Source organism: Pinus tabuliformis, chromosome 6 (assembly GCF_031772625.1).
Source record: "Pinus tabuliformis cultivar Carrire ecotype Pingquan chromosome 6, CPIR1, whole genome shotgun sequence".
In the NCBI taxonomy this organism is placed as follows: Eukaryota; Viridiplantae; Streptophyta; class Pinopsida; order Pinales; family Pinaceae; genus Pinus; species Pinus tabuliformis.
Genome location: NC_142292.1, coordinates 1,552,277,084 through 1,552,292,771, shown reverse-complemented (window position 1 = coordinate 1,552,292,771; position 15,688 = coordinate 1,552,277,084). Strand labels below are relative to the sequence as shown.

General features: G+C 36.9%; 1 protein-coding gene across 1 annotated transcript; it reads right to left on the bottom strand.

Annotated features, from left to right (window-relative positions):
- Positions 1–3,007: 3,007 nt before the first annotated feature.
- On the bottom strand, positions 3,008–6,085 carry LOC149264653 (endo-1,4-beta-xylanase 5-like). Its single transcript, XM_089400204.1, has 3 exons — positions 5,501–6,085; positions 5,324–5,436; positions 3,008–3,104 (listed from the first exon to the last, which is right to left on the bottom strand). Exons 1-3 carry the CDS (start codon positions 6,083–6,085, stop codon positions 3,008–3,010), a joined length of 795 nt encoding a protein of 264 aa, XP_089256330.1.
- Positions 6,086–15,688: the final 9,603 nt, after the last annotated feature.

The window sequence follows — 15,688 nt, the reverse complement described above, 5'->3', positions numbered from 1 at the left end:
TATGAGGAGGTCTGCAATGTGGTAGTAGAGAAAATGTATAGTTGCACACAATCTGATTTTGACTCTGGCTCTGGCTAGCTATCAAAATGGCCTTAATCATCACACCATCATCGTTGGAAGGTATGCAAGATGGCATTGGTATCGACATTGAATTTCTTGAATTCTGATCCTGATTATGAATTGATATATATACACATTTATTGGTCATTTAATTTATATAAATATATTAGTAGAAAAGAATTTGGTATAATTTTTTACCTTTAAAACACATTCATCAATTCTAATTGCGTGTCCAAATTTCAAAATATTTTTATTATTTCTACAAGTTAATTTTCTTTTGCATTCTTCCCATGAATTAGATGACTTTGAAAATACATGGTGCTTTTTCCTTCTTCCCATGAATTAGATGACTTTGAAGATACATGGTGTGTCCAATATAGAGTGGCTATAAAAGGGGCTAAAATTTAATGTGTTTGTGGCCTGGAATCCAAGCACCAACAATAGAAGTTTGGTTGTAAAATTTTAAGCAAAGTCTCAGGTTGCATTTTCTCCAAATATTTTTGTTTCCAATTTGCAAAGATATTGTCAATGGGAAATTTAGCTACAGTCAAGTGCTCCTTAGGTGAATGGTCAATATTATGGATTTTCCTGTAAAGATGCATCCCTGCCACACAATATTCGTATGGATCATGAGCACCATTTTGAATATTGTACCTTTCATGCCAAGCATTGCAAACAATTAACCTAATGTACGATTCATTCCTTTTGAAACTTTAAATAACATTAATTTTATTATAAAAAGGCATGATGTCCTTAAATTTTTAAAATAATGTATTGCCCACAAATATTGTTCAATAAATTGGCATTGTGAGAAACATTCTTTCACAAGAATTGTAGCAAAAAATAATCTTAAAGGGTATATTCCATTTCGAAGCATTGCAAATGATGATCCAAACCATGTCCTACAAGAACCTTTTCTCTTCCTCCTTTTACATGAGCACGCTGAATTGTTTCTCGATTGTACAATAGCTACTTAATTTTCTCTTGCACTTACTTCAGTAGCAGTGCATCTATTAGATGCTCAGATTTGATGCCACTGACACCATGCCTACAAATAACATAACCAACTAGGTGCTTCAGTCATGCAATGCGACCTAACCTAATTCAAATGAGATAAGTTTAGCAAGCGCCAAGTCAAAATTAAATAAATAAGTTGTAAATGAAAAATATGACCTATAATCTGTAACTAGAATTTGTGGCTTGACATAAGTGTGGAAGACCAAATTTTTATCTTCAACAACCAAGCAAACTCATGCACAAAGGTCAAGGGTTCCATCCTGACCACAGTCGACCATCTCACAGTCTAGTGCAATAGTAGAAAATACTTGGGGGTAGCCATTAGATTTGTTGGAACTTTGAATTCATGGGTTTACATTGAAGTGCTCTTCATTTCCATATGTGCTCTTACTAACCAAAGAAAGTGAGTCACCTAGATGAAAAGGCAGACTGATAATTGGCTTGTGTTTTTACATCCACCATAACAGGTTAAAGTTGCAGTAGAACCCAATGTAGGCATTATTCCATAGCATCCCCATCCCAAGCCAGGGTCTAGATCTGACTCTCAACGGGGAATGTAACACCTATGACTCTCACACCCTCATCATGAGGAGGTCAGCAATGAGGTAGCAGAGAAAATGTATAGTTGCACACAATCTAATTTTGACTCTAGCTCTAGCTAGCTATCAAAATACAATTAATCATCACACAATCATCGTTGGGATTTTGTAAGATAGCATTGGTATCGACATCACATTTCATAAATTCTTATTCTAATTCTAACTTTGGCTTAGACTCAAAAAAATAAAACCCTCATACCATCATCATCCTTGGATCTACAAGATGCGATTGGAGTTGTTATCAACTTGCATGAATTTTGATTCTCACTTTAGCTATCATGGCTCTAGCTCTCATTAATATTTAGAACATCAATAACCGTCACACCAGCACCGCCATCATCATAATTGGATATGTACTACAACAGTTGTGCTACAACGATGATGGAAATAATGCAGTTGACATCAAATTCCACAAATGTTCATCATTAGGAAAATATCTTGATGTTGAAGGTGGATTAGACACCAAATTATACATCTCATACTAATGAAAACCATACCTCCTCTCTTCTTTTAACCCTCCTTGCAGAGTAACCCCAATTGCAATATCTCTAGTCCCACTCCCAATCTGACATCCCCCACTTGGGCCAACTTTAACACATTCTCCATAACCACTGTCCCTCTTTCCCCACCATGTTGCTAAGTGCTGGTCCTACAAATGGGACACAAGGGGTTATTAGATAACCCTGAATCCACACACTCTACATGAAAAATGTGCCTATAAAGAGGCAGTAGTCGGCATGTCTCGCCCCTCTAATATCCATCTAAGCAAACAACACACTTTGAACAATCAAATTGATGCATCCATAATCCATTCTCAATCCTATCATCATTACTGTTAGCATCATTGCAAAGTATTCTATGTAAAAAAATATACATACCATCATGTTTATATTCAAAGGCAGGTAGCTTCTGCACTTCCTCCTGAGACATCCCCACACCATTCCCACAAATAGGAGAAGAATAAATTCCACTCTCTACAGGCCTCATGTCACTCAGACTTCTGATTTCTCTAGCCATAATGATTGCTTGAACCATAATACACAAATGAATTGACTTCAAAATTCCAATGCGAAAGAAAAATAGTACAAACGATATCACCACAGACGTTACCATGACACCCAAGTGCAATAGCATAAAATTCTTGGTGGTAGCTATTATATTGGTTAGAACTTTGAATTCGTGGATTTGCATTGAAGTGCTCTCTATTTCCATAGATGCCCTTATTAACAAAATAAATCGAGTCACCTATATGAAATTGAAAACTCATAATTGGCTTTTGTTTTTACATCAACCATAACAAGTTAAGGTTGTAGTAGAACCCAATTTAGGTATCATTCCATAGCATCCACGTCCCAATCCAGGGTCTGGATCTCATTATCAATAGGGAATGTAACACCTATGACTCTCACACCCTCATCACGAGGAGGTCTGCAATGTAGTAGCAGAGAAAAAGTATAGTCTCACACAATTTGATTTTGACTCTGGCTCTGGCTAGCTATCAAAATTCCATTATTCATCAAACCATCATCATTGGGAAGTTTGCAAGATGGCATTGGTATCAAAATTGAATTGTATGAATTTTGAATTCGATTTTGGCTTTGGCTTGGGCTCAAAACACTAAAACCCCTCATATTGTCATCTTCATTGGCTCTACAAAATGGGATTGGAGTTGCTATCAACTTGCATGAATTTTGATTCTCATTGTGGCTATCATAGCGCTGGCTCTCATTAATATATAGAATGTAATATCCCTCCCCTTAATAATAAATAATAAATAATAAAAATAATAAATAATAAAAATAATACAAAAATAATAATTAATAATAAAAATAATGAATAATAATAAATAAATCACTTAATAATAAATAATAAAAATAATAAATCATAACTGTTAAATAATAAATGATATTAAAAATTATATAAAAAGAAATAAATAATAAAAATAAAAATAGTAATAACCATATTAAAGCTCTAAATAAGAATAAATAGAAATAAAACAAGAAGACTATCAAAAAGAAGGAAATAAAACAAGAAAGCTAAAAATCAAAAGAAAAGTAAAGAAATAAAACAAGAAAAAAAGTTGCATGCAGACACATGGAGTGTGTGCATGTGGTTCCCCTTCCAATGCTTTGTTCTATTTAATAGATGGTGAGGAGGATGGGAGGTATTCTATCATTCTGAGATTCTATCTTTCATTCTCTTGGGAGAATGGTATACTAAGACTTAGGAGCACTGGCAGTAGTACGTTGATTGAGGCTCGGGGGTGGCCAGTTGTAGCAGAATCCTTGCACAATTGAGCCTACGGTTGGGTGGAGAGTCGTCCCCACAACCTTGTTGTCATCTGGCAAACCTTGATCACAGGTAACATAGATATAAAATTATTTGTCAGCATATTTTTCTATTAAGAAATTAATTTATTTTTTTACTGTTACATATGGTATCAGAGCTTAAGTTTAACCCTTAGGGCCTATGGGCATCCGAAAAATTTATTTGTTGGAATTTTTAACTTGACTTGTTTTAAAGTTATAGGTTGATTACTTCCAGGAGGACGCATATTTTTCTACAAACCCTCACTATGCCGTAAATTTTCTTTATTCAATGCATACTTACTGCATAGTTATATTTTGATTGGTTTTGGTGATTACTTTTATTTATGACTTAGAATACAAATGGAATACTATAACATGTTGATCGCACCTTTTAAAATATCGTGATTTTTCCTCATTTGCTGTGGAGATTTTGATTGATAGCAATTTTAGTGTTGTTTTCTATATTGATGGTTAAGATTCACTTCCAGAAATTTGTCAAAAGGAATGTGCGGCATTGTAGTTCTTGACTCCTTACGATGATCCAATTATCCAGAAATTCATCGAGAGGAAAAAGCTGCATTGTAGTTCTTCACTCCTTACGTTGCAGGTTAAGGTGGTTTGGACTAATTAGACTTGTTTTGGTGGCTTGACTGGTTTTTCTCCCTTGTCAACATGTTATTGCAGTTTTGAGACACGTCTTTTGGAACAGCAGCCTAAACTTGTATATTACCCGGCTAAACATACCAGGCTTTTACCTTTATCTTCGACTGCCCAACTCTTCGTATATAGCTTTGCCCGCCCACTAATGAAATTTTTCATTTCTCATATTCAACCATAAATTCGTCTTGAGAAATTTTCAGAAGAAATTTGGTTATACAACAGCTTGTTTGCAGTTATGGAAGGATTGCAAACACAAGTTTACAGGGGCATCGTTCAATAGAGGGATAGCCGGAAGTTCGTGTAGGTAGTTGTTATGGAAAGATTCCTAAGCCCGTCTAAGCCCGGTCATGAACCACAATAGAAGGAACATCAAATCACTATTAAATGCATCAATATTTAAAAGGTTATATATATATATATATGTGTGTGTGTGTGTGTGTGTGTGTGTGTGATGAATTAAAAAAGTTATATTTATATATATATGATTGCTTTTTATGTAATGCATAATTGAAGACCATATGTAATGAACATACATTTTTATTTCAATTGGTTATTTTGAAGGGAGCACCCGAGTAAGAGAGAGAGTGAAACCGCATATATCACCAAAAGTTTGTCATTCTAGGAATGAGATCAGTCCTAAATGTGGAGTTTTTAAGATAATAATAGACTTCCAAATACTCGGCCTGTGTAGTTTGATTCACGTCGTTGTCAACATCGACCTCTGTTAGCCAGGATGGCAGACCCAAAGACCCCAATTTGTCCAATACAGATCTCATTAATGGTAAGTTAGGCTTTGAAAAATGGGATTCCAATCTGATTCCTTCAATCAGCCCTGGCCAGCTAATGTCATGCTGCCTCTTGGAGTTGTTGGGCATTCAGATTCTTTACCCACTGCATGACATATTTTGGATCCTCCCACACTATATTGTGCCCCCGCATCTTTATATTGTTTGCTTTGCAGAAGCTAACCATGGCATCTGCGTTTCTGTAATTCTCTTGCCCTTGCTCAGGCTCCGTGCTATACCATTTTAGCTCGTTCAAAAATGTTGCTACGTTGAAACGTTCAAGAAACCATTTCTGGTAAACATTATTGTTCAGTATTGTGTTCGCTATAGCGCATCCTATGGGAATGTCCCTCTTGGTTTGCTTGATGAATAGTTTGGCTCCTTTCAATGGATGCCCTGTACTGTTGACAACGTGCACGATGAAATGTCCCTTGCGACTCTGTTGGATATTGGCTTCTTGGTGTGCTTGCCATTGCTCTGGACTAAACGGCTGTAACGATACACTATCCAACCAGATCTCTATTTCCGTATCGTTGCTCTCAAAGTATAATGTGGCGGAAGAGGTTTGAACCCGCGACCTCTTAACAAACACTACAGCACCAATGCCTGGAGAACCAATTTTGAATTTTCTGAAATTAATCTTTTCATGGCACATTTTGATATTTAATTTGTGAAGTACTTAAGTAGGCCGTTTCTCTTAAATTGTTAAATAACCTTGTAACTACTGCTTATTTTTATTATTATTGAAAGATAAAAAGGTGATGACGTTGGTGGGTTTTGAACACAAGACGCCGCACTAGAAGATGAATAAGCCAATTGCACATCTTGCCTTGCGCTTCTGTAGGACGTTTGTTTCATCCCTTCGTATTTATTTTCGTTTCTGTTTCCATTGCTGGAACCATGAGAAGGAGAATTTTGTGGTGACTGATACATTTTAAGTTGAGTTGATCACATAGATTAATTTACAGTGACCAGTTTTGGCGACCTTATCAATCGTTCTGAGTCTGATGCAACAGGGAGAGGTATTTAGATTTGTAAATTGAATTCGGATTAACGAATGTTTCAACTCACGATGTGAGGTTGATTTCTCGACATTATTGTCAAAAGGAACAATGGAATTTGCAGGAACACGCATAGCCATGGCCACAAGTTTACAATCTTCTGTCTTATGCAGGCAATTCTATGGCTAAATGTATTGTAATTTAAGGGATTCAAAATGGTGTTGCCTTCGCAGGTGTGCTTGCAGGCAGACCATATAATTAATAAAATGATTATTTTTTTTTGTTGGGGAGGAATAACCTTCCCAGTCATCCGATCCAGTTCTGGGTCGGGTGGCAGTGTCTTTTCTTTATGGTGTGGAATATTTTTATGCTTGATTCATAAATTTTCTTACATGTATTTTAAAACAATCCATTTATTTTTCTACATAAGTAATGATTGCATAAACAGATACTTAAAGTCATGAATCTGCAGAATTAATATTATCGTGACATATAATGCTTTACTCATTCGAATTTTGTTTTATTTTACATGGATCCAATTCTCTAAGTTTTATGGCTTATACTACAAAATTGTGATTATTGATGAACTCATAAACTCCATGTTTTTTTATATACTTCGAAATTTGTGATAAACTATGCTTTAAGTATTATACTTCAATTGAGTAACTAAATGTATATTTTAAATTCAAACATATTCTAAATTTGTTGTAGCTTTTGGCATAAAGGTAATGAATAAATCCACTGAATATTACAGGGTAGATCATGGCTCCTAAACGTCGAAGACAAACCCTAAACAACCTTGGAGTAGAAACACCACCTCCCACCACTTCAGAGATAGGAACCCCAGCTAAGCAAGCTATATTACATTCCCTTGGAGAAATGACCAATATCTTTAAGGACTGGGTCTCAAGCCAAGGCCGAGATCAAGGAAATGTGCAAAATGAATTGGAACAAAAACAGAGACAAGACCTAAATTCTCAACTCAATGTCAAAGATGGACAAGCAACACTTGATATTATGAAAGAAGTCCAAAAATCCAAATTACCAGAGTTTACGGGTCTAGAAGGGGGCTCAAAAGCGGAAGCGTGGGTAATGGCTGTCAAAAGAGCAATTAGTTTTAAGGCATACACTTCTACGGAAAAAGCCCAGATATCAATGAGTCTACTAAAAGGATATGCCTTATTATGGTGGGTAAATGAAGAAATGAAGATGCAAGTCACCCCAGTACAAGTTACTTGGGAAATGTTTGAGGAAGCCTTCCAAACTAGGTACCTATCAGAGGAGTACAAACACCAACAAGTAGGACCTTTCCATGAAGTACGACAGAATGGTAGATCTATCGAGGACTATGAAGCTAAATTTTATTCGTTGGTCCATCACGTGGACTATATGGTTGATGATAGACGTCAAGCTGAAAGATTATTACATGGACTCGACCCCTTAGTCCGAGAAGAAGTCGCCATGTGGAAACCCACCACTATGGCAACAACCACTAGTTTAGCCAAACAAGTCTTGAGGAAAATCAATATGAAGAAACAAATGGTAGTTGATGAAATTTCAGGAAAGGAGCATTCCACAATGAGGCTGAATAAACCAGGGGGGCAGCCATATAGATTCCAGGGAAGACAAAACACTATTTCTTGGATCGCTAGCGCAACTTCTCGACCGCCTCCAAGAGGACGTAAGGGTCAACCCTACTTGATTAATGGGAGGAGTAGAAGATTTGGTGACCAAGGACAAGTACAACGTGAGAAGCAGGCACAAGTAGAATGTTGGCATTGTAAAGGTCCACATTATAGAAAGGATTGTCCAAGTTATCAAACAGGGATTAAACAACAGGAATACAAAGCAAAAGGAGAAAGGCCACAAAACCCACATCGAATTCATGCAGCTACAAACCATCGCCAGGCTGAGCACCAAGCCACTGTAGTAGAATCTGTAGGTATGATCAATAACATTCCTCTATCTGTGTTAATTGATCCAGGTGCTACTGATAGTTTTATTTCACCTTCAACAATACTTAGATGTGGATTGACAGCTCATGAGCAAAGTAACTTTAGAATGGTAGAAATGGCGTCAGGCTCTCAACAATCAGTAGGGTCAATGGTAAGAGATTGTAGTGTTAACATTGGGGGGTGTGATACCAAGATGAATCTATATAGTACAACTCTCGGAACATATGACTTAATCAAGGGAATGGATTGGCTTGAATCCCATCAAGCTATACTGGATTCTTATAATAAGACAGTTCTCATAAAAAATGACCAAGGAGAAACCAAGGTAATAAAAGGGATTATACATGGTGTTATATTACGCCTCATATCAGCCAAGAAAGTTAATAAGTGTATGAGGAAAGGGTGCAAGATTTATGTGGTAGAAATGGTTCCTACCAATGAGAAGTCCTCGGATAAATTGCACCCACTACTTTCGGAATTTGCAGATGTATTTCCTCCAGAGTTACTAGGTTTGCCTCCAGTTCGAGAAATTCATTTCTCCATAACCTTGAAACCAGAAGTGGAACCCATATCCAAAGCACCTTATATAATGAATGTTCCAGAGCTTAATGAATTGAGTATACAGCTCAAATAACTTCTTGATCAAGGTTTTATAAGACCCAATGTGTCACCTTGGGGTGCACCAGTAATTTTTGTAAAGAAGAAGGATGGAACTCTTAGGTTATGTATTGATTACCGAGATCTAAACAAGGCCACCATTCGAAATAGGTACCCCATGCCTCGAATTGATGACCTATTTGACCAACTAAAAGGAGCTTCAATATTCTCCAAGATAGACTTACGATCATGTTATCATCAGCTAAGAATCAAGGAGGAAGATATACCTAAAGCGGCATTCAGAACGTGCTATGGACACTATGAGTTTATTGTTATGCCACTTGGTTTGACTAATGCCCCATCAGCCTTCATGAACTTGATGAATAGTGTCTTCCGAAAATATTTGGACTGCTTTGTCCAAGTTTTCTTGGATGACATCCTCATTTACTCTCGTAATGAGAAAGAGCATCTAGAACACTTGACGTTGGTACTACAATGCCTTAGGGAACATAAGCTATATGGAAAACTTTCTAAATGTTCCTTCTTTGAGAAAGAAATTCAATATCTAGGCCATACCATTAGTGGAAAAGGAATTGCAGTTGATTACAGTAAGATAGAAACTATAATGACTTGGCCCTCTCCCCGGAATGTCAAGGAAGTACGTAGCTTTATTGGATTGGCAGGCTACTATAGAAGGTTTGTAGAAAGGTTCTCACAGATATCTAATCCCATCACCCGCCTCCAAACGAAAGGGGTTAAGTTTGAATGGACAAGTGAGTGTGAGAAAGCATTTAATGAGCTAAAACATCGACTAACAACGGCCCCAATATTAAAAGTACCTGACATGGACAAGGACTTTCTTGTATGCAAGGATGCATTAGAAGAAGGATTAGGTGTAGTCTTGATGCAAGATGAGGGGGTTATCACTTATGCTTCTCGAAAATTTAAGAACCATGAAATCAATTACGCAACTCATGATCTGGAATTAGCAGTGATTGTAATGGCCTTGAAATTGTGGAGACATTATCTAATGGGGCGTCAATTTGAGTTAAGAACAGATCATAAAAGTCTTGAGTATATCTTCACACAAAAGGATCTTAATGCTCGACAACGACACTGGAGTGAGCTATTTAGTGATTATGATTTCAAGATATCCTATATTAAGGGAAAAGAGAACAAAGTGGCAGATGCTTTAAGTAGGAGACGTAGACTTCATTCAATGTCGGCATTAAAGATAGACTTGAGGAGCCAGATTCTAAATCATCTAGTAGGAGACCCACATTACCAGCAAATAAAATTTTCCTTACAAGAAGAGGTACCTGTGGCAACCAAGTGGGAGGAATACACCTTAGAAAATGATGGATTACTACGATATAAGGGTAGGATTTATGTCCCAGAAGATGATGATCTTTGGAATTTAATAATCAAGGAATCCCATCAAGCTCCATATGTTGCACATCTAGGAGTCCAGAAAATGTATGCAGACTTAAAACAACTATTTTTCTGGACATGAATGAAAAACGATATAACAATGTTTGTGGCTCGATGTTTAGAATGTCAATAGGTTAAATCTGAACATCGTCACCCGGCAGGGATTTTACAACCCCATGATATACCAGAAACTAAGTGGGAAGTTGTTTCGATGGATTTTGTTGGAGGCTCACCTATGACATCCCAGAGACCTGACTATATTATGGTTGTGGTTGATAAATTAACTAAGAGTGCTCACTTCATTCCAGTCAAGACCACCTTTGAAGCATCAACTATCGCTCAAATTTTCCAAAAAGAAATAATTCACCTTCATGGAGTACCACGAAAGATAATATCTAATAGAGACGCACGTTTTACTTCCAGATTTTGGAAAAGTCTATTACAATCTATGGGAACACAACTGAATTTTAGTACAGCATATCACCCAGAGACAGATGGTCAAACAGAAAGAGTAAACCAAGTGTTGGAGGACATGCTAAGAATGTATGTCATGGATCAACAAAACCAATGGGAGAAATACCTTCCCTTAGTAGAGTTTTCCTACAACAATAGTTACCACAGTTCAATACAGGAAGCTCCCTTCAAAATCTTGTATGGAAGACCATGTCGTACTCCGTTAAGTTGGGATCGATTAGAGGACCGAGTCATGTTGGGACCTGAAATGCTCCAAGAAATGGAAGAACAAATGGCCACAATTAAGTAGAGACTAAAAGAAGCCAGGGATCGCCAAAAAATTTGTGTTGATGCAAAGAGAATTGATAGAAACTTTGAGGAAGGAAGCCAAGTTTTCCTTAGAATCAAACCCTTTAAAAGTCCCTTTAGGATGGGTAAGGGTACAAAGATATCGCCTAGATTTGTTGGGCCATTCATGATCCTAGAGAGGATTGGACCAGTTGCTTACAAGCTCGAGCTGCCCTTCCATCTAAGAAGGATGCATAATGTGTTTCATGTTTCTATGCTTAGAAAATATGTACCCGACCCATCCCATGTTTTGAAATTTGAAAAATTGCAGGTTTCCGAGGAAGGAGCCCTTCAAGTCGAACCATTCTGTATATTGGACCGCCGGGTTCGTCGACTTAGGAACCGTGAGTTTGAGCAAGTCAAGGTCCAATGGGACCAATATAGCCCAAGGTCAGCTACCTGGAAAGATGCAGTTGTTATTTTTCAAGACTTTCCTTATTTACTTGATTAAAATGTGTGGTGAATAGTGCTCCTTAGCTAAGACAGATACTTTTATGGAGAATCTAAATCATGTTTTATTGTTTAAACCTTATGATACATACACTATGATTTCTGTTTAGTTTAATTAACTGTTAAGATGTTGAGTATAATGGTAGGGGAATAATGATGCACATGTGGTTCTTATAGCGATGATGTATCCTTATAATTATGATGTTATGTCGAGGTATATTGACATATTCATTTACTACATGATGATAGGTATTTGATGTTGATGTTATAACTTATGATGGTATTTCATGAGGTGAAGCATGTATTTGCGATTAACTATGATGAATGTTCTCATGATGACATGCAAGATTTGGCATATGGACTAATTTCTATGATACTATGATGGTATAGCTAATGCATTGGTTGCATGTTGAGGTATGATGATTGACAGGACTCCACAATGGGCCGAGAGGGCCGGTTTATTTGATGATCTCGTGCGAGCCCATACGCACGAGGGAGAATAAGTAACATCATATGGGCTGGGGACAAACTCAATCAACACTACATATGCCAATGGTTCCTTTGTCTTGTGTATAGCTCTTGATGGATAGCTCTAGAAGAGCTATGAGACCATCTTGAGGAGGCCACGTGCCTGATGTTCTAGGCTAGGTGCCTAGTATTGGATTGGGATGCCGAAGTCTGGAAGGGATGTAAAGGACTTCGATGCCTGGGGCTGTGCGCCTTAGTAGTTGTGGAGGGAGTGGGCCAGCCTTGCGAGATGCCCAGGGTCATTGAGTACCGGACTGGATGCCTGCCTTGGGGCAAATGAGGTCTGAGTCAGGCGCGAGCCTTGGGGCCAGCCTTGGACTAGGATACAGACTGGGTCAGGCTTATGCCTGGTGCCGAAAGTGGGGAAAAGGACAGAGATTCCTTGAGATTTCTCAGGGTGTTGGGGACTTTCGATGCCTGCTGGTTATACTAGTTCAGCAGAGGGTGTTGGCAACATGAAGCAAATAAAATAAAAAATAATAAAAATAATAATAAATAATAAATAACAAAAACTTAACTTCAGGACGAAGTTCCTTAAAGTGGGAGAGTATGTAATATCCCTCCCCTTAATAATAAATAATAAATAATAAAAATAATAAATAATAAATAATACAAAATTAGTAATTAATAATAAAAATAATGAATAATAATAAATAAATCACTTAATAATAAATAATAAAAATAATAAATCATAACTGTTAAATAATAAATGATATTAAAAATTATATAAAAAGAAATAAATAATAAAAATAATAAAAATAAAAATAGTAATAACCATATTAAATCTCTAAATAAGAATAAATAGAAATAAAACAAGAAAACTATCAAAAAGAAGGAAATAAAACAAGAAAGCTAAAAATCAAAAGAAAAGTAAAGAAATAAAACAAGAAAGAAAGTTGCATGCAGACACATGGAGTGTGTGCATGTGGTTCCCCTTCCAATGTTTTGCTCTATTTAATAGATGGTGAGGAGGATGGGAGGTATTCTATCATTCCGAGATTCTATCTTTCATTCTCTTAGGAGAATGGTATACTAAGACTTGGGGGCACTGGTAGTAGTACATTGATTGAGGCTCGGGGGTGGCCAATTGTAGCAAAATCCTTGCACAATTGAGCCTACGGTTGGGTGGAGAGTCGTCCCCACAACCTTGTTGTCATCTAGAGAACCTTGATCACAGGTAACATATATATAAAATTATTTGTCTGCATATTTTTCTATTAAGAAATTAATTTATTTTTTTACTGTTACATAGAACATCAATAACAATCACACCAGCACCGCCATCATCATCATTGGATATGTACTACAACAACTGTGCTACAACGATGATGGAAATAATGCATTTGACATCAAATTCCACACGTGTTCATCATTAGGAAAATATCTTGATGATGAAGGTGGATCAGACACCAAATTATACATCTCATAATTATGAAAACCATACCTCCTCTCTCCTTTTAACCCTCCTTGCAGAGTAACCCCAATTGCAATATCTCTAGTCCCACTCCCAATCTGACATCCCCCAACTTGGGCCAACTTTAACACATTGTCCATAACCACTGTCCCTCTTTCCCCACCATGCTGCTAAGCATTGGTCCTACAAATGGGACACAAGGGATTCTTAGACAACCCTGAATCCACACACTCTACATGAAAAGTGTGCCTACAAAGGGGCAGCAACCTGCATATCTCAAACCTCTAAAATCCATCCATGCAAACAGCACACTCTAAACAATCAAATTGATGCATCCATAATCCATTCTCTATCCTATCATCATTATTTTCACCATCATTGCAAAAAATTCTATGTAACATAATATACATACCTCCATGTTTATATTCAATGGCAGGTAGTTTCTGCACCTCCTCTTGAGACATCCCCACACCATTCCCATCGACATGAGAAGAAGAAATTCCACTCTCTGTAGGCCTCATGTTTCTCAAAAGTTTGATTGCTCTAACCATAAGACACAAATGAATTGAAATCAGAATTCCAATACCAAAAAAAAGCAATACAACTGATATCACCACAGATGTTACCATGATGCATGTTATTAGAGTAACTATGCAAACATACATCAATTTCAACACAACAATTCTATAGTTAAATTATGCTCGGTTCTTCTTCTATGGGATGATTATTTGTTTTATGGGGCTTCTGAATCCCAGCAATATGAACCCCATAAAAAATAGTGTATAATAAAATTATCACCAATATGTTGAGACCAAATCAGAGTCTCTTCATCCTGGTTAGAGTTTTCAATTGGATTTTGATTTTCAAGTCAAATTATTTGGATTTCATAGTCATTATTTCCTTGCGTCCTTCAAAACCACCCACCCAATTTCCCCAACAAAAGGAACTTTAATGCCATCCTTGAGACCATGGAAAGGCTCCATTGGCATTGGACTTGGTGTAGATCATGATATCCCATCTCTTTCTTTCACTATTTTTTGAAATGTTGCAGAAGTAAAAACACGAAGAATTAACGAAGTTGGCTTCGGAAATCCTAGTTGGCGATCAATGCAATTCTGGTCCTCAAGAGATGAAAACCCTATCTAAACTTAGAGACCAAAAATAAAAAAACATTAAGCAGGTCTTTCAATTCTTACAACGACACATGCCCTCTCCATTTGTGGCACCCAATGGCTGAACATAATTCACATTTCACAGCGTAAATCAAGTAATTAGTTGACAGTTGAAGAAATCAATTTACAGGAGTCAGTGGTGGATGTAATGGTCGAAATTTTTTGAATTGTCTAACATTCAATCAAAGGGTGTTGGAGAGTGCAAAGTGGCACCTGGGGAAGTTCTGCCCAAAGGGAAATGCCTTACGGCGTAATTGCTATAATATAGGTTGGTTGTTTGTTATTTTATTTTATTTTAAATAAAATAAATAATATTATTAATCTTTTATATGTAATAATTGAAAATCATCCATATGAAAATAAAATGACTTTGCTTTGCCTAAATGGTTGAGGATGTATCGAAGTTAGAAAACATTTTAAAGATGCATTGAAAATAATGATCACAAAGTGGAACAATATTACCAATATTTACATTGAAGGTAACTCTCTACGAGGTTGGGATGGGTAGACTTTGTTCATCCCAACCAATGAGATCTTTCCATTTTCATCTCTATTATCATACCTGGATCTTTTATGCCCAATTTTTCCATGACACCCTATCTTGCTTTGAATTTATCCCTCTCCCACTTTTAATTTATCCCTCTCCTCAATCGAAACCTTGTTCCACCCACTTTTCCATTTGCAGGTAACCATGAGTCCTCCCGTATCTATGATCTCATACCCATGAGTAACATAGAATATTATCTCTTCAATTTTTAGCAGCATAATAGTTGGGGGAGGAGACCTAGCTATTAATATTTCCACCCAACTAGGTAAAGGTTTTCTTTCCGATGGATCTGTGACGTTTGTGACCTTGGTAAGCACCTTAAGTGCCCCGCAAAGATGGGTAATGTTAGCCTCCTGCTGCAG

What these genes read in the sequence shown, in the direction of transcription:
- LOC149264653 (XM_089400204.1), bottom strand. Translation starts at nt 6,085, where the DNA reads ATGTGCCATGAAAAGATTAATTTCAGAAAATTCAAAATTGGTTCTCCA. An exon ending in ATGCCCAACAACTCCAAGAG is followed by an intron (nt 5,437 to 5,500) that starts GCAGCATGACAT and finishes CATTTTTCAAAG; the next exon opens with CCTAACTTACCATTAATGAG. An exon ending in AATCAAACTACACAGGCCGA is followed by an intron (nt 3,105 to 5,323) that starts GTATTTGGAAGT and finishes ACTACATTGCAG; the next exon opens with ACCTCCTCGTGATGAGGGTG.